The 27,296-nt window shown below is 48.3% G+C and overlaps 1 protein-coding gene across 1 annotated transcript in view; it reads right to left on the reverse strand.

Annotated features, from left to right (window-relative positions):
* Positions 1-27,047, reverse strand: part of Parp16 (poly(ADP-ribose) polymerase family member 16) — a 29,961-nt gene extending 2,914 nt beyond the window's left edge. The window contains exons 1-5 of the mRNA XM_045160608.1: positions 26,880-27,047; positions 11,798-11,935; positions 8,942-9,148; positions 4,252-4,423; positions 917-1,058 (exon numbers count right to left, since the gene is read on the reverse strand). Of these exons, the coding sequence (XP_045016543.1) occupies positions 917-1,058; positions 4,252-4,423; positions 8,942-9,148; positions 11,798-11,935; positions 26,880-27,047 (827 nt within the window). The remainder of the gene's footprint in view (positions 1-916; positions 1,059-4,251; positions 4,424-8,941; positions 9,149-11,797; positions 11,936-26,879) is intronic.
* Positions 27,048-27,296: the final 249 nt, after the last annotated feature.

Below are 27,296 nucleotides of genomic sequence, written 5' to 3' on the forward strand. Positions count from 1 at the left end.
ACAGGGTTTCTTAGGGATCCCAGGCAAGTGCTATAACTACTTAAGGGGCTGGAGAGATGGCTCAATGGTTAAGGTACTTGCCTGTAAAGCCAAAGGACCCAGGTTCAATTCCCCAGTACCCACGTTAAGACATATGCACAAGGTGGTGCATGTGTCTGGAGTTCATTTGCAGTGGCTGGAGGCTCTGGCACACCCATTCTTTCTCTCTTCTCAACTAAATAAACAAAACAAAAAAAAAATGTTTTTTGAAAAGGCCAAAGGGCCATAGCTAGAACTTCATGCAGTCCCTCAACAGACTTGTTTCCAAGTCACCCTATAGTCTCGGTTAGACTATATGGTCCTGGGGCTGGAGAGATGGCTTAGCAGTTAAGATATTAGCCTGAAAAGTCTAAGGACCCAGGTTCAATTCCTGAGTACCCAAGTAAAGCAGATGCACAAGATGGTGCATGCATCTAGAGTTCATTTGCAGTGGCTGGAGGCCTTGGTGGGCACATCCTATTTCTATGTGCCTCTTTCTCTCTCTCTCCCTCCCTCTCGCTCTCAAATAAATATATAAATAATTTTTTTTTTTGTTTAATGAACTCCAGATGCACGTGCCCCCTTGTGCATCTGGCTAACGTGGGTCCTAGGAAATTGAGCCGGGGTCCTTTGGCTCTGCAGGCAAATGCCTTAATGGCTAATCCATCCCTCCAGCCCTAAATATATATATGTACATACACATACATATACACACATATATTAAATAATATATGGTCCCCTTGGAGTGAAGACCACCTCATCTCTGACCCCCACTCCTCATCCCTCTGTGCTTTAGGTGCAGTCATTTACACCCAGTGGAGGCCTGGGCTGAATACTGAGCACCCACACTGCCTGCAGCGGACGGCCGACTTCCGGCCTTCATCAGGAGTCTTCTTACCTCTTAGGCTGCTTCTGGGAATACACCAGCAGGTATTTCACTCGCAGAAGCTGGTTATTAGTGACCACAAAATACTTGGGAGGAACATCTCCCCCTTCACTGTACTTGATTCTTGCTCTTCTGCGATCGATCTCCTTGGAGTCTGCATAAGGAGCATATAGCACACTTTATAGGGTGGAAATACAGCAACCAAAGAAGTAAATTAGGAACAGAAACGAAGCCGGGCGCCTGCTCCTGTGGCACAAAAGCACTGGTAGTTCTGAGGAATGGACCGTATGTGGATGTGAGTTTACAGAGAGCAGGAGAACCTGCAGGCAGGCGGGCAAACAAACCTAGGCCAGCCAGCTTTGCAAGCAAGCACTTTTAACTGCTGAGCCATCTCCCCAAACCTGTCTTCTTCTTAAATCATTTGTATTTTTTTATAATTTAAATTTTTTTTTTGGTTTATCAAGGTAGTGTCTCACTCTAGCCCAGGCTGACCTGGAATTCTCTATGTAGTCTCACGGTGGCCTTGAACTCACAGAGATCCTCCTACCTCTGCCTCCCGAGTGCTGGGATTAAAGGTGTGCGCCACCACACACTCAGACCCCCCCCCTTTTTTTAACAGAAATACTTTTTCTTTTAATAACATAGAAAAGCTTTACCCCCAACACCCTCCACTCCCCCCCCAAAAAAGAAAAAGAAAACAGTCAAAGATGCGTGGCAGCAGAGGCTGCAAGGTTTTGTTTTGATGTTCAGTGTCACATTTTGCAAATTCGCTAAGAATTACAAATGCAAATACCCATGCTGTCTGGTTTGGGAGGGTGGTGTCAGACCTGGGCCTGTTCCTCGGGATCCAGTTGTTTTACATTAGAGGCCGGAACAGTCCATTTTCTGGATTCTTCTTCTCTTAGGAAAAACAACAGTCCTATGGCTCCTCTGGCTTGGAGAAAGCCAGCCCAGCAGGAGGCACAGGGCTGGCGGTCTGAGAGCCATAGCGGGGCAGTGCGGATGAGGTGGCTGGCTGCTCATCTGCTCCGTGGGGATTGAGGGGCTGACTGGTCATGGCCCCAGATGCTCCCCTTACCCCCCAGCACATACCAGTGTAGCTCAGGGGGTCTGGACCCTGGACCCTTAGCTTTAGTTAAGCAAACATTCGTTGACTGTCAAGAACATACCAGGTGATAACAGGAACCCAACAGTATGAACAAGTCCAGCCATCAAGGGGCCCACGCTGTCACCTCACACACTTTTTTTTGGTTTTTCGAGGTAGGGTCTCACTCTAGTCCAGGCTGACCTGGAATTCACTACGTAGTCTCAGGCTGGCCTAAACTCAGAGTGATCCTCCCACCTTGGCCTCCAGAGTGCTGGGACTGAAGGAGTACGCCACCACACCCAGAACACATTCACTTTCCTTCGTCAGATCTTGTCTCCGTCCAAAAGCCTTCCCTTGCCATTTGGACCCTTCATGCTCCTTCCTCTCATGACAGCTGTGGTGGTTTGAATGTGAATGTATATCCCCCATAACCTGAAGTATTATTTTTACTTTATTAATTTATTGCCAGGAGGGAGAGAGAGGACAGAGAATGGGTGCACCAGGACCTCCAGCCACTGCAAATGAACTCCACACACATGCACCACCTTGTGCATCTGGTTTATGTGGGTCTGGGGAAATGAACCTGGGTCCTTAGATTTCACAGGCAAATGCCCTAACCATTAAGACATCTCTTTAGCCCCTGAGGCATTTAAAAAAAATATTTTATTTTTATTTATTTGAGAGAGGGAAAGAGGTAGAGAGAGAGAATGAATGGGCCTCCAGCCACTGCAAATGAACTCCAGATGCATGCACTACCTTGTGCATCTGGCTTATGTGGGTACTAGAGAATCAAACCCGCGTCCTTTGGCTTTGCAGGCAAGCGCCTTAACTGCTAAGCCATCCCTCCAGCCCCCTGAAGTATTTTTGATTAAGCAACTTGAGTCTCCAGCAGGCGTCACTGGGGGCGCATCTTGTGGTACAGCTCCGCAGTGAATAAAGAGCAGCTTGAGCTCTGCCTGTTTGCGTTTGCTGGCATCTCTGCTATGACTCTATGCGAGAGCGAGCCACCTTCTTCCACCACTGATGGTGTTTCCACTGGATTCCATCAGCCTGAAATAAGCCCTTTCCTTCCATAAGCTGCTTCTGGTCAGATGCTTGTCCAGCAACACCAGCTCTCTCACCTGGTACTTGTAAGGGTTAACAAATGTGGGGCCCTAGCAATCAGTAGTCACAGAAATTACTGGAACATGTAGGCCCTGGAACCGGCTTTAGCACATAGGAAACTCTTTTGGGTCATAAATAACTTCCCAAACCACAACCCGATAAGGTCACTGGCACAGGAGCCCTGTGACTTTATATGGGACTGTTATATGGGGTGGAAATACAGCAACCAAAGAAGCAAATTAGGAACAGAAACGAAGCCGGGCGCCTGCTCCTGCGGCACAGAAGCGCTGGTAGTTCTAAGGAATGGGCCCATGTGTGGATGTGAGTTTACAGAGAGCAGGACTGTTACATCCCTTCCCTGTTCTCTGCCCTGCTTGCCCCTTCCTTTAAATATTCAGCTCAGAACCGGGCGTGGTGGCACACGCCTTTCATCCCAGCACTCGGGAGGCAGAGGTAGGAGGATCACAGTGAGTTTGAGGCCACCCTGAGATTACATAGTGAATTCCAGGTCAGCCTGAGATACATTGAGACCTTACCTCAAAAAAAAAAAAAAAAAAAGGCTGGGAGCTAGAGATGGCTTAATCAGTTAAGGCATTTGAATGTGAAGCCTAAGGACCTATGTTTGACTCTCCAGGTCCCACATAAGCCAGAAGCACAAGATAACGCAAGCATGTTGGAGGCCCTGGTACGTCACTTCTCTCTCCCTCTCTCTCTCTCACCCTTGCTCTTTTTCTCTCTCTCAAAAAAAAAAAATGCCGGGTGTGGTGGTGCACACCTTTAATCTCAGCACTTGGAGGCAGAGACAGGAGGATCACTAAGAATTCAAGGCTACCCAGAGACTACATAGTGAATTCCAGGTCAGCCTGAACTAGAGTGAGACCCTACCTTGAAAAATAATAAATAAATAAGAACAAAAAACAACAACAACAAAAGGCCGGGCATGGTGGCACACACCTTTCATCCCAGCACTTGGGAGGCTGAAGTAGGAGGATCACTGTGCAATCAAGGCTAACCTGCGACTACAGAGTGAATTCCAGGTCAGCTGGAGTTAAGAGCGAGACCCTGCCCTGGGAAAAACAAACAAACTTCAACCCACCCCTGAGCCAGTTACAACAGCCTCCGCAGCCAGCGCCGGGCCTGTCAAGAGCTCACTCACCCTTCTTCCGGATTCGGCACTTGACATCTGGATGATCGATGACCTCACACACGGCCACACAGCTCAGGATGGGGCCGAGGAGGCTCTGCTGCCACCCGTGACCGTGGGGACTGTAAATGAGGGCCAGGCTCAAGTCACTTGTGAGGTAGGTTCCTTCTCCAAACAAGGATGTCTGGAATGGGAGAGGCCAACGTTAGAGAGACACATACAGGGAATGCGGAGTCTGCACCAGAAAGACGAATTAAGCTTTTTTTTTTTTTTTTTTTTTGAGGTAGGGTCTTGCTTTAGCGCCCAGGCTGACCCGGAATTCACTGTGTAGTCTCAGGGTGAGTTAGAGGCCACCTGAGATGACATAGTGAGTGAATTCCGGGTCAGCCTGGGTTAGAGCGAGACTTCACCTCAAAAAAAAAAAAATTGGGTAGGACACCTGACACATCAGAGAGGGCGACAGCCACAGGGGGTGATGTCATACTGACCCTCCTGTCTCCGCCTCCTCAGCAATACCCTACCGGCACCCGCCACCCAGCCCCACCCAGCCGGCCTCGTGTTCTTCTGAGTGGAGCACACCTGTTCCACCCGAGCAGCGAGTATGCGCTCGTGTGACGTGGTCCTTAGAGAAAACCACTATAGCTATCTATCAGAAGCAGCTCAGACTGTCATGAGACAGGAGACTGGGCCTGTTGACACTCCCTCATAGGAGGAAGGGGGCAAGAAGGGTTATCAGGGCTGGAGGGATGGCTTAAGTGGTTAAGGCACGTGCTTGCAAAGCCAAAGGACCCAGGTTCGATTCCCCAGGACCCACATTAGCCAGATGCACAAGGTGGCACATGCGTCTAGAGTTCATTTGCAGTGGCTGGATGCCCTTGCATGCCCATTTCTCTTTCTCTCTGCCTCTTTCTTATTTAAACTTTAAAAAAAATTTTTTTTCTATAAACAAAAAAAGAAGAGTCATTAAACGCTCACCTGCGATCCTGGGCTCTCAGCCACCTCTGTGCTGGTTATATGCAATGGTGCATGAGGTCTTGTGGTCTCAAGGGGAGATAAAAATCTACACAGGGTGGATGAGCAGGGGATGACAGCCCCATCCAAGCAGCTATTGCTGTTTTGGTGTCTTCACAGTCAGAACCCCTCACCCATGCTCTATATGGAAGCCTAATAAACTCATTGGTTCACCAGGGTGTATGTTGATGGAATCGGCCTTTAGTTTGTTAGAGGTGCCCTGTCTGGGGCAGCAAGGGCTCGTAGGCATCTCCCCCCAAAAAAGAGTTCACACAACACACCCTTATGTACAGGGAGGGCGGGGTCACATGTGAAAAAGAAGGAACTCCAAGTTATTACTTGAAAAGATAAGAAACAGTCACTAGCCGGGCGTGGTGGCACATGCCTTTAATCCCAGCACTTGCATAGGTAGGAGGATCTCCATGAGTTCGAGGTCACCCTGAGACTACATAGTGAGTTCCAGGTCAGTGTGGGCTAGAGTGAAACCCTACCTTGAAGAAAAAGAAAAAGAGAAAAAAGAAAATGTCCAAATATCTAGGAGGCAGCTCCTTGGTAGGGGTGTTCAGTTGGTTCCTCCTTATGGAAGCCTGCCAGGTAAAATCCCAGCAAGTGGAGCTATTGGCAGACATGGTAACCACGGCTCCTGTCGATGACAGACGGCGATACTCAACCATGATGGCAGACATAATGACATCAATCATGGTGCACGCTCACTCACTCAGAGTAACTTCTCATCACATCCCAGTAACTGTGACCAACGGATGGACTTTGAAACTCAAATGCCATCTGTGGACCACAGTCCTAATATCTTAAGGCGCTGAGCGGACTTGAAGAGCCTATTAAAGTCCATCCCATGCTCTGGGATTGAGAAATGTCCTGTTCAGTGGCACAGGCTGCCACAACTGGAAACAAAGCTTGGGGTAAATGAAACACGTCTCCACTTGGCCTTTCGGGAGCTCCCTTGCCACATTAGGGAGGCAGTGTCCTCATCTCTTAACAGCTGCCACAAACTGTGTCCAGGGACTATGGATACCCTCTGTTTGCGTCGCCACGTCAACTCTCTACTTAAGCTCGCATGTGCTTGCCCTTTTCTGAGACTCAAAACCTTGCATGGAGCTGCGGGGATGGCTCGGCAGTTAAAGGTGTTTGCTTGCGAAGCCTGGTTCGATTCCCCAGCACCCACATAAACCAGATGGAGTCTCAGGCTCTCTCCACCCTGAAAGCACTCTCATAGCCTGCCCGCCCCCCCATTGGAAACCCAAGCAGGGGAGGCCAGGGATTGATTAGATTTCCCAAAGGCCTCTTAGACTCGGCTAGGTAGCAGACTGCCTGAGGACTGGGGAGAAGGTTTGGCGCAGGAGACCATGACGTGCCGGCGACTTCTCCAGGCTGGCCCCAGGGTGAAGCGCAGGGCCCCGGACTCCAGCAGCGGTCACAGTGAGCTGGGAGCCAGGGTAAAGGAGCCCGTCAGCCCAGCGCTAATGAGACCCAGCAGGGCCAGGAAAGTCTTCTCTAGCCTCAGGGCTCTATCAGCTCCAACTGAGCCCAAGCTCAGGGAGACAGAGGCAGGCGAGACGAGGCCCTTCACAGACAGCGCAGACGCACTCCACTGCAGGAGGCCCCATGCCCTCTCCACAGGCCTGTGAGAGTAACCCGGCTTCCGCTTGGTGCTCTGAATACACACGAAGAAGCCTTTGTACTCACACCCTGTTTCAGTCCGCATGTGCTGGGGGTAGAGGACACCCATGCCACTGATGAAGAAACTGAGGCTCACAGAGTTTCAGTTCCTCTGCCCCGGATCACAGAGGTTCCATGTCTGTTTAGCTCCAAGGCCTGGCTATGACCTTCCCCTTACACCTTCCTGAGGAGTAAAAATAAGCACCTGGGCTGGAGAGATGGTTTAGCGGTGCCTGTGAAGCCTAAGGACCCTGGTTCGAGGCTTGATACCCCAGGACACATGCTAGCTAGATGCACAAGGGGGCACACGCGTCTGGAGTTTGTTTGCAGGGCCTGAAGGCCCTGATGCACCAATTCTCTCTCACTCTCTCTCTCGGCCTCTTTTTCTCTCTGTCACTCTCAAATAAGTAAAAAATCAACAAAAAAAAATTTTTTAAGTACCAATGGAGAAGGGGTAGATGACACTGTTTGGACCCCTAATATGAGAGGAAAAACAGCCCACAGAGGAAGGAAAGGATCTCTCTATGATGCCTCTTGGCATACCTCTCAATTTCTCCCAGGGTGACACTGCAGGAATGTTCCTGAGGGCCACTGTCAAAACTCAGTGTATTCTCTCTCTGACCTTAAAAAAAAAATAGGGGCTGGAGGGATGGCTTAGCAGTTAAGGTGCTTGCCAGCAAAGCCAAAGAATCCAGGTTCTATTCCCCAGTACCCATATAAAGCCACATGCACAAGGTGGTGCATGCATCTGGAATTCATTTGCAGTGGCTGGAGGCCCCAGTGCATCTGTTCTCAATCTCTCTACCTTAAAAAAAAAAAAACAAAAAAACACACAAGCCGGGCGTGGTGGCGCACGCCTTTAATCCCAGCACTTGGGAGGCAGAGGGAGGTGGATCACCATGAGTTCAAGGCCACTCTGAGACTACATAGTGAATTCCAGGTCAGCCTGAGCTAGAGTGAGACCCTACCTCGAAAAACAAAAACAAAACAAAACAAAAAAAACAAAAAACTCTGTGCCAATGGGTCACTTGGGCATGTTGTTCCAAGAGTGGGCTCTGATCAGGTCTCACATGGGTCTGAAGCTCCATGTTTCCTACAAGGAGCTCCCAGGTAATGAAAATGCTTCTGGTCCAGGTCCCACACTGAGCCAATGGGCTTGGTCACACATCGGGCCCCCTGGTGAGCTGCTACAGCACTTGGAGGGGCCCCACTTAAATCATCAGACTCTAGTTTAATTGGTCTGGGACATAGCCAAGGCATTGGTCTTTTTTTTTTTTTTTTTTTTTTTAATTTGTGAGAGAGGGCTAGAGAGATGGCTTCGCGCTTAAGCGCTTGCCTGAGAAGCCTAAGGACCCCGGTTCGAGGCTCAATTCCCAGGACCCACGTTAGCCAGATGCACAAGGGGGCGCACGCGTCTGGAGTTCGTTTACAGAGGCTGGAAGCCCTGGCGCGCCCATTCTCTCTCTCTTCTCTTCTCTCTCTCTCTGTCTCTGTCTCTCTCTCTCTCTCTCTGCCTCCTTCTCTCTGTTGCTCTCAAATAAATAAGCAAACAAAAAAAAATTTTTTTTAATTTGTGAGAGAGAACTGGTGTGCCAGAGTCTCAGCCACTACAATCGAATGCCAGACATTTGCGCCACCTAGTGGGCATATGTAAATTTGCATTTTGCCCCGCCTTTGCGCATCGGGCTTACAAGCTCCTTAACTGTTATGTTAACCCATCTCTCAAGTCCGCATTAGGTCTTTGAAAAGCCTTCTAAGTGATCTGCACATAGAACCAAAGCTAGGAACCAAGGATGCTTCCCAAGGCGTAATCAGCGCGGGGATTCACTAGAAATCTTGTCCACGTGCAGGTGGTCCAAAGTTTCAAAAGATCAAGGGTAGACCTGACATTCTCCATTTTCCAAGGCTCCCAGTAAACCTACCCACCCGCACTCCACTTTCCGCCAAGCAGCACCCTGGGTTCCAGCAGACCTCTCCCAGGCTCTCCTGCATCAGCAAGGTGCCCGGGACTCACCTTGTTCAGGTGGCAGTGCAGGCCGTTATGGATGATGGAATGAAAGTTTTCTAGTCGGCTTCCGTGGTAGGCGTAGATCAGGTCTCGTTCTCCTTTGGTCTCATAAAACTTGGCATTCAGTGGGTCGAAGTATTCGATTTCAAACAGGAAGTCGGGGCTGGGGACAGGCGTGCTAGAGGGACCCGTCAGCTGCTGGATCTTTTCAAACTTGAAAACATGAAGGGAGTCACAATATTATCAAAGGCACTTGTAAAACGGGCTACAAAGATGATCTCCTAAAGTCTTGGGTTTGATTCCCATTGGCTCTGCTCTTCAGAACAATTAGCTTCCTAATTCCACAGACATTAATGTAGCATAAGCTCAAAGCTTATACTCAAAACTGCTTCCTCCAAATGACATTTTTCCCTACAGCGGGTCGAGAAGCATGAATGTCCCTTCTAACTAGAGATCATGCTCCTACCACTTTCAGGCTGGGCATGCTGGCCCACACCTGCTATACTTCAGCACTCAAGAGGCTGAGTCAGGAGGATGGCATGTTCCAGGCCAACTTGGGCTACATAAAAGACCCTGGCTTTGGGGCTGGAGAGGTGGCTTAGCAGTTAAGGCACTTGCCTGTGAAGCCAAAGGATCCTGGTTCAATTCTCCAGGACCCACGTAAGCAAGATGCACAAGAGGGCACATACATCTGGAGTTCATTTGCAGTGGCTGGATGCCCTGCCATGCCCTTTCTCACTCTTTCTCTCTTTCTCTCTCTCAAATAGAAATAAAATAAATAAAAATCTAAAAAAAAAAAAAGACCCTGGCTACAAAAACAAATCATAAATAAAACCAAAACCAGGCCTGGGGACATATGTAGCTCAGTTGGCAGAGTGCTTGCCTAACATGCACCAAGCACCGGGCTTGATTCCCAGCATAAACCAGGCATGATGGTACACACCTGTAACCCCAGCACTTGGAAAGTAGAGGCAAAAGGAACAGAAATTCAAAGTCATTCGGGTGTAGTGGCACACACATTTAATCCTAGCACTCGGGAGACAGAGGTAGGAGGATCGCCATGAGTTCAAGGCCACACTGAGACTACATAGTAAATTCCAGGTCAGCCTGGGCTAGAGTGAAACCCTACCTCAAAAAAAAAAAGGGGGGGCTGGAGAAACAGCTTAGTGGTTAAGCGCTTGCTGTGAAGCCTAAGGACCCCGGTTCAAGGCTCGATTCCCCAGGACCCATGTTAGCCAGATACACAAGGGGGCGCACGCGTCTGGAGTTCATTTGCAGTGGCTGGAGGACCTGGCGCACCCATTCTCTCCATATATGTATCTGCCTCTTTCTCTCTCTGCCTTTCACTTTCAAGTAAATAAATAAAAATAAACAAAATTTAAGAAATAGTTTAAAAAATAATTTTTAAAAATTAGGGATGGGAGCTGGAGAGACGGCTCAGCAGTTAAAGTGCAAAGCCAAAGCCTGAGGACCCAGGTTCAATTCGTAGCACTCACATAAGCCTGATGCACAAGGTGACTCCTGTCTGCAGTTTGTCTGCAGTGGCTGGAGGCCCTGGCACACCCATTCTTCCTCTCTCTCTGTCTCCCTCTCTCAAATAAATAAATAAATAAATATTTTTTAAAATGGGGAAGGGCCAGGTATGGTGGTGCATGCCTTTAATCCCAGCACTTGGGAGGCAGAGGTAGGAGGATCACCATGAGTTTGAGGCTACCCTGAGACTACAGAGTTAATTCCAGGTCAGCCTGCACCAGACCCTACCTTGAAAAACCAAAAAAATAAAATAAAATAAAATAAAATGGGGAAGGTCCACATACACACACACAAAAAGCTGGGCATAGTTGTGCATACCTTTAATCCCAGCACTCAGGAGGCAGAGGAAGGAGAATCATCATGAGTTTCAAGGCCATCCTGAGACTACACAGTGAATTTCAGGTCAGCCTTAGATAGAATAAAAGCCCTACCTTGAAAAATCAAAAAAATAAGGGGGGGGTCTGAAGAGGTGGCTCAGTGGTTAAGGCACTTGCCTGGAAGGCCTAAAGACCCATGTTCAATTCCCTAGTACCTACATAAAGTTAGATGCACAGAGTGGTACGTGTAGCTAGAGTTTATTTGCAGCTGCTGGAAGCCCTGGCATGTCCATTCTCTGTCTATCTCTCTTCTGACTTTCTCTGCTTGCAAATAAATAAATAATAAAATTATTTTTTAAAATATTTTATTTTTATTTATTTATTTATTTATTTGAGAAAGGGAAAGAGACAGAGAGAGAGAATGAGCTTGCCAGGGCTTCCAGCCACTGCAAACGAACTCCATATGCATGCACCACCTTGTGCATCTGGCTGACGTGGGTCCTGGGGAATTGAACCGAGGTCCTTTAGCTTTGCAGGCAAGCACCTTAACTGCTAAGCCATCTCTCCAGCCCTAAAATTATTTTTTGCCTAAGGCTTTCCACTACTTTGGGCCCAGCTTTTTTGTTTGTTTGTTTGTTTGTTTACAAACAATAGCACTAACTAATGTCTGTCTGTGTGTCCACCCAGCTCAGGGTCCCCTCTCATCAGGAATACGTGCACTTGTCAATGAGCGACTGCCTTGTGAACATCACCTGCACAGTGGTCCCTCAGGAAGTAGGGTCCTGTCACCCAGTCTCACAGGTGAAGAAGAGATGCTGCACCGTGCACCCAGGAGCCTGCTCACTCCCTTCTGCTGAATCAGAACTCCTGAGGGTAAGGCCCAGGAATCTGCATTCTTACCCAGCTTCCCAGATCATTCTGGTGCCCCCAGGAGGTCTCAGAGCCACTAGGCTGGTGGTGTCCTGGAGCCATCCAAAGGAAGAACCTGTGGTCCTACAAACCAGTCTCTCACCTGTGACTTTCTTGCGCTGTGGATTGTCAGGACCTTGGAGGATAAAATCCAGCTCACCAGGTCCCAGGCTGGCTTGTCTTTGTCTCCAGGGGACTGGAGAAGTTCCTTCAGGTTAGGTAACCTGCCCGCATCTGCAAGCTGAAGCAGGAAGCCTCCATTAGCCAGGATCCCGCATTAAATGGTACCTGGGCGCCCTCTAGTGGTAAAGAGGAGAACTTCATCCCTTCAGTATCAAAGGAATTTCCTAAGAGGTAAGGAGATTCACAGACAGGTCTTCAATCCCCTTTCCTAATATCAACCCCTGAAAGCTCTAACTCTACACGGTTTTATTTTGTTTCTGTCATTTGGTACAAGTGTGAGGTTAATCTTTATCCTGTCACAGCTGGTACCTTTCACCACAGGAATGTTGATGCATCTGAACCCAGCACATAGCTTTAAATGTTACTCAATTGTGGCTTATGGCAGAGAAAGCAAAGGAATAACAAAACCTTTTTTCTTGGGCTGCAGAGATAGTTCAGCCATTAGGCACTTGCTTGCAAACCTAAGGACCCAGGTGCTATTCCCCAAAACCCACATAAAACCAGATGCACAGCAGTGTGTGTGTGTGTGTGTGTGGAGTCCATTTGCAGTAGATGGAGGCCATGGTGTGCATAAATAAAAATATTTAAAAACCAAAAAACCTTTTTCCTTCATCATGACAATGAACTGATGCTATCCCTCGGTACCCGGGGCCAGGGAGATGTCTCAGCAGTAATGGTGCTTGCTTGCAAACCTGTTAGCCTGGATTTGATTCCCCAGTACCCACGTAAAGCATAAAGCCAAATGCACAAAGTGGCAAATGTGCCTGGAGTTTGTTTGTAGTGGCAGGAAGCCCTAGTATGCTCTTGCACTCCTCTCTCCCCCTCCCTCCCTTCTTGCAAATAGATAAAAATATCAAAGAAAATAAGAAATTAAAAATTAATTAGATAACCCATATCCTTATACAGGGCTCTGGTCTAGTTTCTCTGCCACCAACTTCCCTCCTATGTCTTTTCTCCTCCCCTGCAAGTTGCCTGGCATGACATTCTACTCAGCCTTCAGGACCAGCCTGTCATCACCTCCCCTGTGAAGGCGTCCCCAGAACCCTATGACCTCTGGGCTCCATAAGTCTGGCTCAGTCCCAGACTGGTACCTAGCTCTCTGGGGCTCCTCGATTTAGCCGGAACAAATACTCCCTGGGGACCAATCACACCTCACTCTTCCTGGAGGCCCTAAAACCAGCCTGGAGGCTCAAGTCCAGACAGCAAGAGCTGCCATCTGCTGTGCCCCCCATGTGTCCTCTCACTTTACTCTCAGAATGACCTGTGGGCTTTTTGTTTGTTTGTTCTGAGGTAGGGTCTTGCTCTAGCCTAGGTTGACCTGGAATTCTCTGTAGTCTCAGAGTGGCCTAGAACTCACAGAAATCCTCCTACCGGTGCCACCCAGGTTCTGGGATTAAAGGAGTGCGCCACCATGCCTTTCTGGTTTTTTATTTTTTTCTTTTTTATACCTATGTTTTAAAAAATATTCTATTTTTATTTATTTGAGAGAGAAAGAGACAAAGGAAGGAGATAATGGGCACACCAGGATCTCCAGCCACTGTAAGTGAACTCCAGACCTATGTGCCACTTTGTGCATCTGGCTTATGCAGGTCCTGGGGAATTGAACCAAGATCCTTTGGCTTTGCAGGCAAGCACCTTAAATGCTAAGCCATCTCTCCAGCCTGATAACCTAGGTTTTTAATTCTTTGAGATAACGTCTCAAGTAGCCCAGCCTTGGACTTGAACTGACTTTTTTTTTTTTGTTTGTTTTTCAAGATAGAGTTTTACTCTAGCTCAGGGTGATCTGGAATTCACTATGTAGTCTCAGGGTGGCCTCGAACTCACGGTGAACCTCCTACCTCTGCCTCCACACCCGACCTTTGGTCTTGAACTTTTTTTATTTTTTTTGGTTTTTCGAGGTAGGGTCTCACTCTAGCCCAGGCTGACCTGGAATTCACTATGGAGTCTCAAGGTGGCCTCGAACTCACAGCGATCCTCCTACCTCTGCCTCCTGAGGGCTGGGATTAAAGGCGTGCGCCACCACACCCGGCAGGACTTGAACTTTCTATGTAGCTGAGGGCAGCCCTAAAATACCCATCTTCTACCTCCACTTGAGTGTTGGGATCGCAGGCATGTGCCACTACGCCCAGCATCATACTTTATTGTAAAAAGTGAGGACACTGAGGCTTTCAAAAAATATTTTGGGGCTGGAGAGATGACTTAGTGGTTAAGGCGCATGCCTGTTATGGTGGTTTGATTCAGGTGTCCCCCATAAACTTAGGTGTTCTGGATGCTTGGTTCCCAGCTGATGGAGATTTGGGAATTAACGCCTCCTGGAGGGAGGATATTGTTAGGGGCAGGTGTTATATGGGTGTTATAGCCAGTTTCCCCATGCCAGTATTTGGCACACTCTCCTGTTGCTATGGTCCACCTGATGTTGGCCAGGGGGTGATGTCCACCCTCTGCTCATGCCATCCTTTTCCCCTGCCATTGTGGAGCTTCCCCTCGAGCCTGTAAGCCAAAATTAACCTTTTTCCCAAGCTGCTCTTGTTTGGGTGATTTCTACCAGCAATACGGACCTGACTGCAACACCTGTGAAGCCTAAGGACCCAGGTTTGATTCTCTAGGTCCCATGTAAGCCAGATGCACAAGGTGGCACATGCATCTGGAGTTCCTTTGCAGTGGCTGGAGGCTTTGGCACACCCATTCTCATGCACTATCTTTCTCTCCCTATCTCTGTCTCTAATAAATAAATAAATAAATAATAAAATCTTTTTTTTTCTTTTTTGTTCATTATTTATTTATTTATTTGAGAGCAACAGACACAGGAAGAAAGACAGATAGAGGGAGAGAGAGAGAATGGGCGCGCCAGGGCTTCCAGCCACTGCAAACGAACTCCAGACGTGTGCGCCCCCTTGTGCATCTGGCTAACATGGGACCTGGGGAACCGAGCCTTGAAAGGGGTCCTTAGGCTTCACAGGCAAGCGCTTAACCGCTAAGCCATCTCTCCAGCCCTAATAAAATCTTTTTAAAAAATGGCCGGTGCATGGTGGTGCATGCCTTTAATCCCAGCACTAGGGAGGCAGAGGTAGGAGGATAGCTATGAGTTTGAGGCCACCCTGAGACTACATAGTGAATTCCAGATCAGCCTGGGCTAGAGGGAGACCCTGATTTGAAAAAAAAAAAAAAAAAAAGGGGGCTGGAGAGATGGGCTCATCAGTTAAGTGCTTGCCTGCAAAGCCTGACAATCCAAGTTTGTTTGATTCCCCAATTCCTATGTAAAGCCAGATGCACAAAGTGGCACACACATCTGGAGTCCATTAGCAGTGGCTGGAGGCCCTGGTGCACCTATTCTTTTTGTCTCTCTTCTCTGTCTCTCTCTGTGTCTGTTTGCAAATTAATGAAAAATTTCTTTATATTTTATTTTTATTTATTTACTTGAAGGAGACAGGGGGGTAGAGAGAGAGAGGAAGGGTGAGGGAATGGGTGTGCCAGGCCTCTAGCCACTGCAAACAAAATCCAGACGCACGTGCCATCTTGTGCATCTGGCTTACATGGGTCCTAGGGAATTGAACCTGAGTCCTTCGGTTTTGTAGACAAGCGCCTTAACCGCTAAGCCATTTGCCTACAAAGCCAAAGGAACCAGATTCGATTCCCCAGGATCCATGTAAGCCAGATGCACAAGGTGGTACATGTGTTTGGAATTTATAGTGGCTGGAGGCCCTGGTGTCCCCATTCTCAATCTCTCTCTCTTTCTCAAGCTCTGTCCTCCAAATAAATAAAATAAAACAAATCTCTTTCAAAAAGCATTTTATCTATTTATCTACGAATATGAATGAGTATATGGGGTCACCATGGCCTCTTGCCACTGCAAACAACTTTTTGCATCAGGCTTTACATGGATACTAGGTAATGGAACCCAGGCTGATAGGCTTTGCAAACAAGCACTTTTAACACCTGAGCCCTCTCCCCCAGTCCTAGAAACTGAAACTTGAAAAACTTGAAAGTTTTAAGCACCTAGCTATTCAATGTCAAAGCAGGAAAAAAAAAAAAGCAGTTCCAGTTCAGCCTGGCCTACAGTGAGACCCAACCTCGGGGGGAAAAAAAAAAAGCAGAGAGGACATGTGTCATGTGTAGCATGGAATCAGAGCGGGTGACACGTGAGCAGTAGTTCTGCCCCCCCAGCTCATGACTCTTGCCAACACCTGGGTGGAAGAGGAGCATGGGCATGCAGGAGGAAGGCAGGCACTGAGAGGCAAAAGGGAGAGCTTGTGAGGCAGGGAGGATGGGAGCAGAGGCGGCGCGATGAGAGGATGGTGACAGGCAGAGTAAAGAAAGAGTGTTCTCTGGTTGCAAAAAGCATTGTAGACAGACAGAAAGGACCGAGTGGCTAGGAGGTCCCAACAGCGGTGGACAGCTCAGACACTCACGAGGGAAAAGGGGAAGAAAATGAGTAAGGAACAGTATGACAGTGAAGAGCGGTTGAGCTCAAGACCCTGACTGTTTAAAGGGTCCAGCCACCAATCTCCAGCACCAACTGGCTGTTACCCAAGGGCAACGTCCACGGATACTGCAAGTCCTTGTTTTAAAAAGAAAGCAATGTTGGGCGTGGTGGCGCACACCTTTAATCCCAGCACTTGGGAGGAAGAGGGAGGAGGACTGCCGTGAGTTCGAGGCCACCCTGAGACTACATAATGAATTCCAGGTCAGCCTGAGCTAGAGTGAAACTCTACCTCAGAAATCCAAAAAGAAAAAGAAATCAATCAAGGGGCTGGAGAGATGGCTTAGCAGTTAAGGCACTTGCCTGCAAAGCCCAAGGACCCAGGTTCAATTCTCCAGGTTCCACATAAGCCAGCTACACATGGTGTCACGTGCATCTGGAGTTCATTTGCAGTGCCTAAAGTCCCTGGCGTGCCCATTCTCACTCTCTCTCTTTCTCTCCCTCTGTCTCTAATAAATAAATAAAAACAAATCTTAGGGTTAGAGAGATGACTTAGCGGTTAAGGCGTTTGTTTACCTGCAAAGCCAAAGGACCCCAGTTCAGTTCCCCAGGACCCATGTCAGCCAGATGCACAAAGTGGCACATGCGTCTGGAGTTCATTTGCAGTGACTGGAGGCCTGACACACCCATTCTCTCTCTCTCTCCTTCTCCCTCTGTCTCTAATAATTTTTAAAAACGAAAAGAAAAAGGAAATCAAGGGCTGGCAATCTAGCTTGGTGGTGAAGGCACTTGCCTGCAAAGCCTAACAAGCCAGGTTTGATTCCCCAGTACCTGTGCAGAGTCAGATGCACAAAGTGGTGTATGCATCTGGATTTTGTTCACAGTGGCTAGAGTCTCTGGCACACCCATTCTATCTGTCTCTCTTCTATCACTCTCTCTCTCTCTCTCTCTCTCTGCTTGCAAATAAATATATATTTTAAAAAGTAAAAGAAGGAAATGAAGAAATCAAGCCAGAATTGTAATCCTAGCACTCAAGAGGCAGGAGGACCAGGAATTTAAGGCCAGCCTCGGATACATATTGAGTTTGAGGCCAGCCTGGTCTAGCTAAGTGAGACCCAGTTGCAAAAACTGAAGAGGGTACTGGAGAGATGGCTCAGCAATTAAAGGCACTGGCTTGCAAAGCCTGTTGGTCTGGATTTGATTCCCAGTATTCACATAAAGCCAGATGTACAAAGTGGCATGTGCATCTGGAGTTCATTTGCAGAGGCGAAGAGGCCCTGGAATGCTCATACCCTGTCTATCTATCCTTTTCCTTTCCTTGTTTTTTTGTTTGTTTTTGTTTTTTCAAGATAGGGTCACTCTATAATCCAAGCTGGCCTGAAATTCACTATGTAGTCTCAGGCTGGCCTCAAATTTATGGCAATCCTCCTACCTCTGTCTGCCTCCTCAGTGCTGGAATTAAAGGCGTGTGTCACCATGCCCAGCTTTTTTGTTTGTTTTTGTTGTTGTTGTTTTCCAAGGTAGGGTTTCCCTCTAGCTCAGGCTGACCTGGAATTCACTATATAGTCTTCAGGGTGGCCTTGAACTCATGGTGATCCTCCTACCTCTGCCTCCTGAATGCTGGGATTGAAGGTGTGCGCCACCACACCCGGCTTTTTCTTTTCCCTTCTCTTTCCTTTCTTCCTCTCTCTCTCCCTCTCTCTCTCCCTCTCCCTCCCTCTCTCTCTCCCTCTCCCTCCCTCTCTCTCTCAAAAATAAGTAAAAATATTTTTAAAGGCCACTCTGAGACTACATAGTGAATTCTGCTAGAGTGAAACCCTACCTGGGGGGGGGGGGAGGAAATTATGGGACTGGAGATGTAGCTCAGTTGGTAGAGTGCTTGCCTGGCATGAAGTCCAAAACTAAGTGTGGTGGATATGCCTCTAATGCCAGCTCTGGGAACAGACGGGGCAAGAAGATCAGGAGTTCAAGTATAGCCTAAACTAATAGTGAGTTTAAGGCTAACCTAGGCTATAGGAGTCTGTCTAAAAAAAAAAAAAAAAAATCCGCTGGAAATAGTGATACACCAGTAATCCCAGTACTTGGGGGTGGGGGTGCCTTGGGGGTAGGGGTGCAGAAGCAGGAAGATCTCAAGTTGGAGGCTACTTTGGGCTGTACAATGAGATATGTCTCAGGAAAAAAAGGGGAAGGAAAGAGAGTAAAAAGGAAAAAGAGAAGTCAGCTTCCCCATCTCTAGAAAACTAAAGGACAAATTCTGTCTGCCTCAGTCCACACTTCATTTGTTCATTGATAACAAGGCCTCACTCTGTAGCCCAGCATGGTCTCACATTCAAAAGTATCCTCCTGGGGGCTGGAGAGATGGCTTAGCGGTTAAGCACTTGCCTATGAAGACTAAGGACCCCGGTTCGAGGCTCGATTCTCCAGGACCCACATTAGCCAGATGCACAAGGGGGCGCATGCATCTGGAGTTCCTTTGCAGTGGTTGGAGACCCTGACCCCCCTCTCTCTCTCTCTCTCTCTCTCTCTCTCTCTCTCTCTCTCTCTCTCTGCCTCTTTCTGTCACTTTCAAATAAATAAACATAAAACAAAAAAATTAAAAAAAAAAAAAAAAGTATCCTCCTGCCTTAGCCTCCCCCGCGCTGAAATGACAGGGCTACTTTTTGCAAACTGCTATGGGGAATGAGGAGGCTGGAAGGTGGGCAGAGCTGAGAGAAAAGGGCGGGCAGCTTGGAGAAGGGGCGCCTCTGTAACCAGCCAAGAAGGGGGCGGAGGAGCAGGTGACAGGGCAGCCCAGGAGAGACCTTGCCACATCCCACCAGATGACCCACTCGGGGGACAAAGGCCCTGGGACCTGTCCGCAAAGATAGCCACAGATGCTTCTTACCCCCAGGGGGAAAAAAAAAAAAAAAAAGGGAGGTATTCCGCTGTGAATGACAATGTCCTAAGCAGGAAAGAAAACCGGCTGAAGAAAACATTTGTCTACAAAAGTGCCAGAGGCCATAGTTACAAAAGAGTGTGGAGGTGTTGAGCAGGAAATGAACCAAAAGCACTAGCCTCCAGGGCCAAACAATGGCATGGGAAACGGCCAGGCAAAGAGCTGCCATGGAAGGCTTCCAGATGAAGGCTGGAGAGGCCGCCGCTGAAGTCCCACACACCTAAGGTATAAAACCCTAAGGTGCAGGGGCTGGGGAGATGGTTCAGTGGTTAAAGGCATTTGCTTGCAAAGCCTAGCAGTCCAGGTTCAAATCCCCAGCCACCAACGTAAAGCCAGATAGTCATTTGTTTGCAATGATGAGCGACCCTGGCATACACACGTGCAAATCATAAATGAAGGGCTGGAGAAATGACTTAGTGGGTAAGGCACCTGCCTGCAAAGCCAAAGGACCCAGGTTCAATTCCCCATTGCCCACATGGAGCCAGATGCACAACATGGCACATGCAATCTGGAGTTTGTTTGCAGTGGCTAGAGGCCCTGGCATGCCCATTCTCTCTATCTGCCTCTCTTTCTTGCTCTCAAATAAATAAGTACTTTTTTTTTTTTTTTTTTTTTGGTTTTTAGATGATGAAATGGGGAGCGCAGACAGGAGGGTCCTCAGACTCGTGAGCCAGCTCGTCTGCTACAGGCAGCAACGAACAAGGGACGCCAGCCACCTCAAGCAAGGCAAGAAGGTGAGGACCAGCATGGCCATGCCCACTTCCATACGCATGAGCACACACGTACTCACAGATGGGATTGTATACGCATGTGCGCGCAAACACACAAGGATGAGGGAAAGGAAAGGGGAAGAGAGAGGGAGAAAGAAAGAGCTGACGCAGCCGGGCTTGGTGGCTCAGGCTTCTGATCCCAGCACTTGGAAAGCTGAGGAAGGAGGATCGCCATAAGTTCAAGGCCAGCCTGAGACGGCATAGTGAATTCCAGGTCAGCCTGGGAGAGAGAGAAACGCTTCCTCAGAAAATAAATAAATAAGTCTATCTACAAGAGCTTTCCATGCATTCTCATTCATCTGGCTGAAGGGGTGGTGACCTTCAGGGTGGCCTAGCAGGTGTTTTTTTTGTTGTTGTTGTTGTTTTTTCTTTCTTTTTGGTTTTTAGAGGTAGGGTCCCGCTGCAGCTCAGGCCGAGCTAGAATTCACTATGTAGTCTCAGGGTGGCCTCGAACTCATGATCCTCCTACCTCTGCCTCCTGAGTGCTGGGATTAAAGGCGTGCACCACCATGCCTGGCTTTATTTTTCTCTTTCATTTTGCTGTAAGAACAAGCAATAAACTTGTAACACTTGAACTACTAAAAAAAAAAAAAAAAAATGGGGGTCAGAATTAATTTCACAAAAGAACTCATCAAAAAAACAGTTGTCGGGCTGGAGAGATGGCTTAGCGGTTAAGCACTTGCCTGTGAAGCCTAAGGACCCCGGTTCGAGGCTCGGTTCCCCAGGTCCCACGTTAGCCAGATGCACAAGGGGGCGCACGTGTCTGGAGTTCGTTTGCAGAGGCTGGAAGCCCTGGCGCGCCCATTCTCTCTCTCTCCCTCTATCTGTCTTTCTCTCTGTGTCTGTCGCTCTCAAATAAATAAATAAATAATGAACAAAAAATATTTAAAAAAAAAAAAAAACAGTTGTCAACGTGACAGGTCCCTAAAGCAGTGGCTGTGGAACCCCTGAACTTGGGAGGTTGAGGCAGGAGACCGTCAAGTTTGAGGCCAGCCTGAACTATAACAGGGAGACACTGTCTCAAAAAGAAAGAATGAAGCCAGGCATGGTGACATGTGCCTATGACTGCAGCAGGGGAGGTGGAGACAGAAAGATCAGAAGTTCAAGGCCAACCTTGGCTACATACCAAGTTTCTTTTCTTCTCCCTACTCTTCAAATACTATTTTTTTTTTTCAAGGTAGGGTCTCACTCTAGCCCAGGCTGACTTAGAATTCACTATGCAGTCTCAGGGTGGCCTTGAACTTGCAGCAATCTTCCTACCTCTGTCTCTCAAATGCTGGAATTAAACGTATGTGCCAACATGCCCTGCTAAATATCATCCTTTTAAAAAACTATTTTTATTTACTTGCCAGCAGAGGGGAAGAAAGGAAAGAGAGAAAAAGTACGCCTGGGTCTCTGGCCACTGCAAATGAACTCCAGACACACGTGCCATTTTGTGTATCTGATGCTTTTACGTGGGTACTGGGGAACTGAACCCTGGGCTGGCAGGTTTTGCAAGCAAAAGCCTTAACTGCAGAGCCATCTCCCCAATCCCTTCAAGTGTCATCTTTGAGTGAAGCAGCTAAACAAGACAGTAATAGGGGGGTTGGGGTTGACGCTCAGTGGTAGAACATCTGCCTAGTATGTGGAAGGCCCTGGGTTTGATTGCTAGCACGGGGCAGGAGGGTGATCTGAGAGGCTAAGAATCATGCAAATATTATGTATGTTCCTTTTTTAACTTGCTTATTGCATGTGGGGGGAGGTGCATCGCTTTTGCACCCAGCTTTATGTGGGTGCTGGCGAACTGAACATGGAAAGGTAGGCACTGCAAGCAAGCGCCTTTAACTCCCTTGCCTCTGAAGTATGTTCCTAGACCACAGAGAATCTGTTATAATGTCATCAGTAACCAGCACATATCCTCTGCAAACAAGAAGTCTCAACGTCAGGGCTGTACCCAGACCAATTAATGAAGAATCCGCAGGATGGCGCACAGACATCAGTACTTCTTAACAGCTTCCCAGATGACTGCAATGCCAGACAAGGTTGAGAGCTTTGAAAAAAGAAAAATGATCTCCCCAGTAAATGTCAATATCCAATTTTCATCCTGGAAATAAGCATCAAAGGCCTTCATCAGAAAGCTTTGTTCACCTTTGAACCAGCAATCTTGCCTCTCAGAATTTAACTCCAGAAAACGAGAGATATAAACAACAATGATTAACACAGAAAGATGATCATTATGGCATTATTCCTGAGAATTGTGTGTGTGTGTGTGTGTGTGTGTGTGTGTGTGTGCGCACGCGCACACATGTGGGGACCGGGCTCACCCACGGTGGCCAGAGAGGACAGTCAGGTGTCCTACCCTCCCTCTCTCTCTCCCTCCCTCCCTCCCTTCCTTCCTTTCTGTCTCTCTTTTTCCTTCTTTCTTTCTTCTTCCTCTCTCTTTTTTCTTTCTAAGGTAGCATCTCACTCTAGCTCAAACTGACTTGAAACTCAATCTGAAGCTTCAAGCTGGCCTCCTAAATGCTGGGACGAACAAGTGTACACCTGAGTTCAATTCCCCTGTACCCATGTAAAGCCATCTCCCCAGCCCTGACTTTTTCTTTTTTTAGGGGAAAGGCCTGAGTGCTGGGATTACAGGCATGAGACACCATACCAAACAACAAATGATTTTTTTTTTAAGGATACATTTAAAGCCAGGCATGGTGGTGCATGCCTTTAATCCCAGTACTTGGGAGGCAGAGGTAGGAGGAGGATCGCTGTGAGTTCAAGGCCACCCTGAGACTTCGTAGTGAATTCCAGGTCAGCCTGGGCTAGAGTGAGACCCTACCTCAGGAAAAAAAAAAAAATACATTTAAGATTTTTATTTTTATTTATTAGAGACAGGGGGGATGGGCGTGCCAGGGCTTCTTGCCTCTGCAAACTAACTTCAGACACGTGCACCACCATGTGCATCTGGCTTACATGGGACCTGGAGAATCGAACCTGGGTCCTTAGGCTTCACAGGCATGCACCTTAACCACTAAGCCATCTCTCCAGCCCTTTATTTATCTATGTGTTTATTTGTGTGAGTGTGTGTGTGTTATGTGTGGTGTATGCATATGTATGTGCCAATACAGCACTGCACCCACTTGCCAGTGGATGCCAGGGGGAAATATCAGATATGCCCATTCCAACACTCATCCCTTTTCCTCCTTGAGACAGAATCTCTCACTGACTTCAGAGCTTGCTGATTTACATGAGCCCAGCAATTCTCTGGTCTCTGCTCCCCATAGGACTGGGGTTACAGGCACGCATGGCTTTACCCAACTGTTTACGTGGGTGCTGGGAAATCAAACTTTCCAAGCTTGCAGAGAAAACACTCTTAAACACTGAGTCACCTCTCCAGCCCCCAAAAATTATTTTACTTTTTTTTTTTCCAGTTAGGGTCTCACTTTAGCCCAGGACCTGGAACTCACTGTAGTTCTAGACTGGCCTTGAATTCACAACAATCCTACCTCTGCCTCTATGTCTGAGATTAAAGGCATACACCATCCTCCCCAGACCAACAATTGATTTTTTTTTTTTTGCGGGGGAGGGCGCTGAGATTAACGGTGTGCATCACCACACCTAGCACTGGAATCCTAATTTTTTTTTTTTTTTTTTTTGAGGTAGGGTCTCGCTCTAGTTCAGATTGACCTGGAATTCACTATGTAGCCTCAGGGTGGCCTCGAACTCACTGTGATCCTCCTACCTCTGCCTGTGCTGGGATTAAAGGCATGCTCCACCACGCCCAGCTGGAATCCTAATTTTTTGTAAAGGATTTCTGCATTTATACTCATGAAGGGCATTGATCTGTAATTATCTTCTCTTGTAATATCCTTATAAGATTGAGTACTAAGGTTATGCTAACCTCTTTTTCTTTCCTTGTTGTTGTTTTTTTAATATATTTTATTTACTTATTTACTTGAGAGACACAGAGAGAATGGGCGCGCCAGGACCTCCAGTCACTGCAAACGAACTCCAGACACACATGGCCCCTTCAGCATCTGCCTTACATGGGTAAGCAAGCAGGGAAAGACAGAGGCAGAAAAACAGTGGGTGCAACGCTTCCAGCCGCAGCAAATGAACTCCAGATGCGTGCTGCACTGGGCATCTGGCTTTATATGAGTACTGGGGAACCAAACCCCAGTCGTTAGGCTTTTCAGGCGAGTGCCTTAACTGCTGGGCCATCTCTCCAGCCCTTTATTTTCTTTCATTTTCTCTGTCCTGAGATAGGGTCTAGGGTTTTATGTAGGCCAGCACTGAACTATAGATATTCCTGCCTTCATCTCCCAAGTGCTAGCATCTGAGATGTAAAAGCCACCACACCAACTCTTGCTTTCAATGCATTGGAAGAATTTATATAAAAAATAAGAGTTTTTATTTTCTGGTAGAATTCATCAATGAGGCAATTAGACCCAAAAGGGGTGTTTGTGGGAAAATATTTGACTTTAAACATGTCTAAGTATTACAGGCTGCTCAGAACTTTTAAAAATATTTTTACTTATTTATTTGCAAGCAGACAGAAAGAGAGGGAGAGCGTGTGAGTAAGAGAGCTAGACAGAAGAGAGACAGAGAGAATGGACATGCCACTGCAAACAAACTCCAGATGCATGTACCCCTTGTGCATCTGGCTTACGTGACTCCTGGGGAATCGAACCTGGGTCCTTTGGCTTTGCAGGCAAACGCCTTAACTGCTAAGTCATTTCTCTAGCCCTAGAATTTTTTTTTTCCTTCTGGTTTTAATCAGGTAGAGTCTCACTCTAGCTCAGGCTGACCTGAAAGTCACTCTGTAACACCAGGCCAGCTTCAAACTCATGGTGATCCTCCTACCTCGGCCTCCCCACTTCTAGGATTAAGGGTTTGTGCCTCTATGCCTGGCTTATTTATTTTTTAGACACACTCTAGCTATGTAGCCCTGGTCGGCTTCAGACTTATGATAATACTCTTGAGTGCTGAGATTCCAAATGTGCACCACCACTCCCAGATATTTTCTATATTTTGCAAGTGCCTTTAATGGCCAAGCCATCTCCCAGGCCCCCCTCTTCTTTCTTTTGTTTTTTTGTTTTCCAAGATAGAGTTTCACTCCAGTCCAGGCTGACCTGGAATTCACTATGTAGTCTCAGGGTGGCCTTGAATTCACAGTGATTCTCTTACCTTTGCCTCCTGAGTGCTGGGATAAAAGGCGTGCACCACCATGCCCGGCTCTTTCTTTCTTTCTTTTTAATATCTTTTATTTATTTATTTGCAAGCACAGAGAGACAGAGGGCACAGAAAGTCCAGGGCTGGAGAGATGGCTTTGCGGGTAAGCACTTGTCTGTGAAGCCTAAGGACCCGGTTCGAGGCTGGATTCCCCGGGACCCACGTTAGCCAGATGCACAAGGGGGCACACGCATCTGGAGTTTGTTTGCAGTGGCTGGAGGCCCTGGTGCACCCATTCTCTCTCTCTATCTGCCTCTTTGTCTGTCTGTCGCTCTCAAATAAATAAGTAAAAATGAACAAAAAATAAAATAAAATAAAAAGAAACTCCAGATGTACATGTCACCCTGCGCATCTGGCTTTATGTGGGTACTAGAGACTCGAACTTTGGTTGCTAGCCTTTGCAGGCAAGAGCCTTAACCACTAAGCCATCTTCTATGCCACCCCTATTTGTTTGCTTTTTGCTTTGTCAAGGTAGGGTCTCACTCTAGCTCAGTCTGGCCTGGAATTCACTCTGTAGTCTCAGGGTGGCCTCAAACTCACAGAAATCCTCCTACCTCTGCCTCCTGAGTGCTGAGATTAAAGGCATGTGCCACCATACCTGGCTGCCTTTTTTTTTTGTTTGTTTAAGTCCCCTTATTTTCTACACTTAATTAAATCCATTTGGGTAAGTTAATTCTAAGTATTTGGATTACAAAGATAACATACCTGGAATGGTGACTCTAACTCTACAGGAAATTAAATGTCTTATGAGCCCAAACATGCCTGTAACCCCGAGCTCAGGAGGTGGAATGGAAACAGGAGGATCAGGAGTTCAAGATCAGCCTGGGCTACCTTTCGCCTCAAACTAAATAAGCTGGCTGCAGAGATGGCTCCAAGGCTCCAGCACTTGCCTGCCAAGCCTAACAACCTGGGTTTCATTCCCCAGTGCCCACATAAGGCCAGATACACAAAATGGCACATGTGTCTGGAGTTTATCTGAAGCAGCTGGAAGCCCTGAAGTGCCCATTCTCTCTTTCTTTTCTCTGTGTGCTTTCAAATGATAAGTAAATGTATTTTCTGGGCGTGGTGGCGCAAATATATTTGCTGGGTGTGGTGGCACACATGCCTTTAATCCCAGCATTTGGGAGGCAGAGGTAGGGTGATGATTGCCTTGAGTTCAAGGCCACCCTGAGACTACGCAATGAATTCCAGGTCAGCCTGGGCTAGAGTGAGCCCCCACCTCGAATAACAAAATAAATAAATGCCTTATGAACCATAAGAAATAATAGCAATAGTAACAGCACACCTGTGTGAAGTGTGTACTATGTAATTTATAACCTCACCTAGCGATCAAAGTCCAGATGGCTTTAGTGCCTCTCTCTGGGTGTCCAACTATTTGCAAAGGGAGAGATGACTTCCCAGCTAGGCGGAACAGCTGATTTCAGTTCAGTGCCCCGTTGCTAGCTAGCTACACCCAGATCTTCATTTTTCTCTTCCTTCCTGCGGTAGGGTTCCCGCTCGAGCCCGGGCCGACCCGGAATTCACTGTACAGCCTCAGGCTGGCCTCGAACTCGCGGCCACCTCTGCCTCGCAGCGTGCTGGCATTTAAAGGGCCACGAGGCCGCAGCAGCGCAGGCACGCCGGGGGGGGGGGGCAGGGGAGGGGGCCTCGGGAGCGCGGCGGGGCGGCGACCACTCACCAGGGCCTCGAAGTCCTTGCCGTCGCGGCGGGCGTAGGAGGCCGGGAAGGGCCGCAGCACCGAGTCGCGCTTGTAGCTCCGCAGCGCCGCGGCGAACAGGCTGCAGCGCAGGTCGGCGGCCGGCACGTCGCGGGCCGCGGCCTCCCGCGCGGCACCCGGCGGCGGCATGCGGGCGGGGCGGCGGGGCCCGGGAGCAGCGCTGGCGACGAGGAGCGGGGCGGGGGCAGCTCGCGAGGGTCGCGGGCCCGGCCCGGGGCGGGGGTTGTGACATGGGAGGAGACGACAAGGGCGGGGACAGTGACACCCCCGCCTCCCGCCCGCCGCCGGCCCGGGCGCATCCCCGCCGCTCGCCGCCGCCGCCGCCGCCGCGCGCTCCTCCCGGCCCGCCCCGCCCCGCCCCTGCCCGCGCCCGGCTTC

This window comes from Jaculus jaculus, chromosome 10, assembly GCF_020740685.1.
Source record: "Jaculus jaculus isolate mJacJac1 chromosome 10, mJacJac1.mat.Y.cur, whole genome shotgun sequence".
In the NCBI taxonomy this organism is placed as follows: domain Eukaryota; kingdom Metazoa; phylum Chordata; class Mammalia; order Rodentia; family Dipodidae; genus Jaculus; species Jaculus jaculus.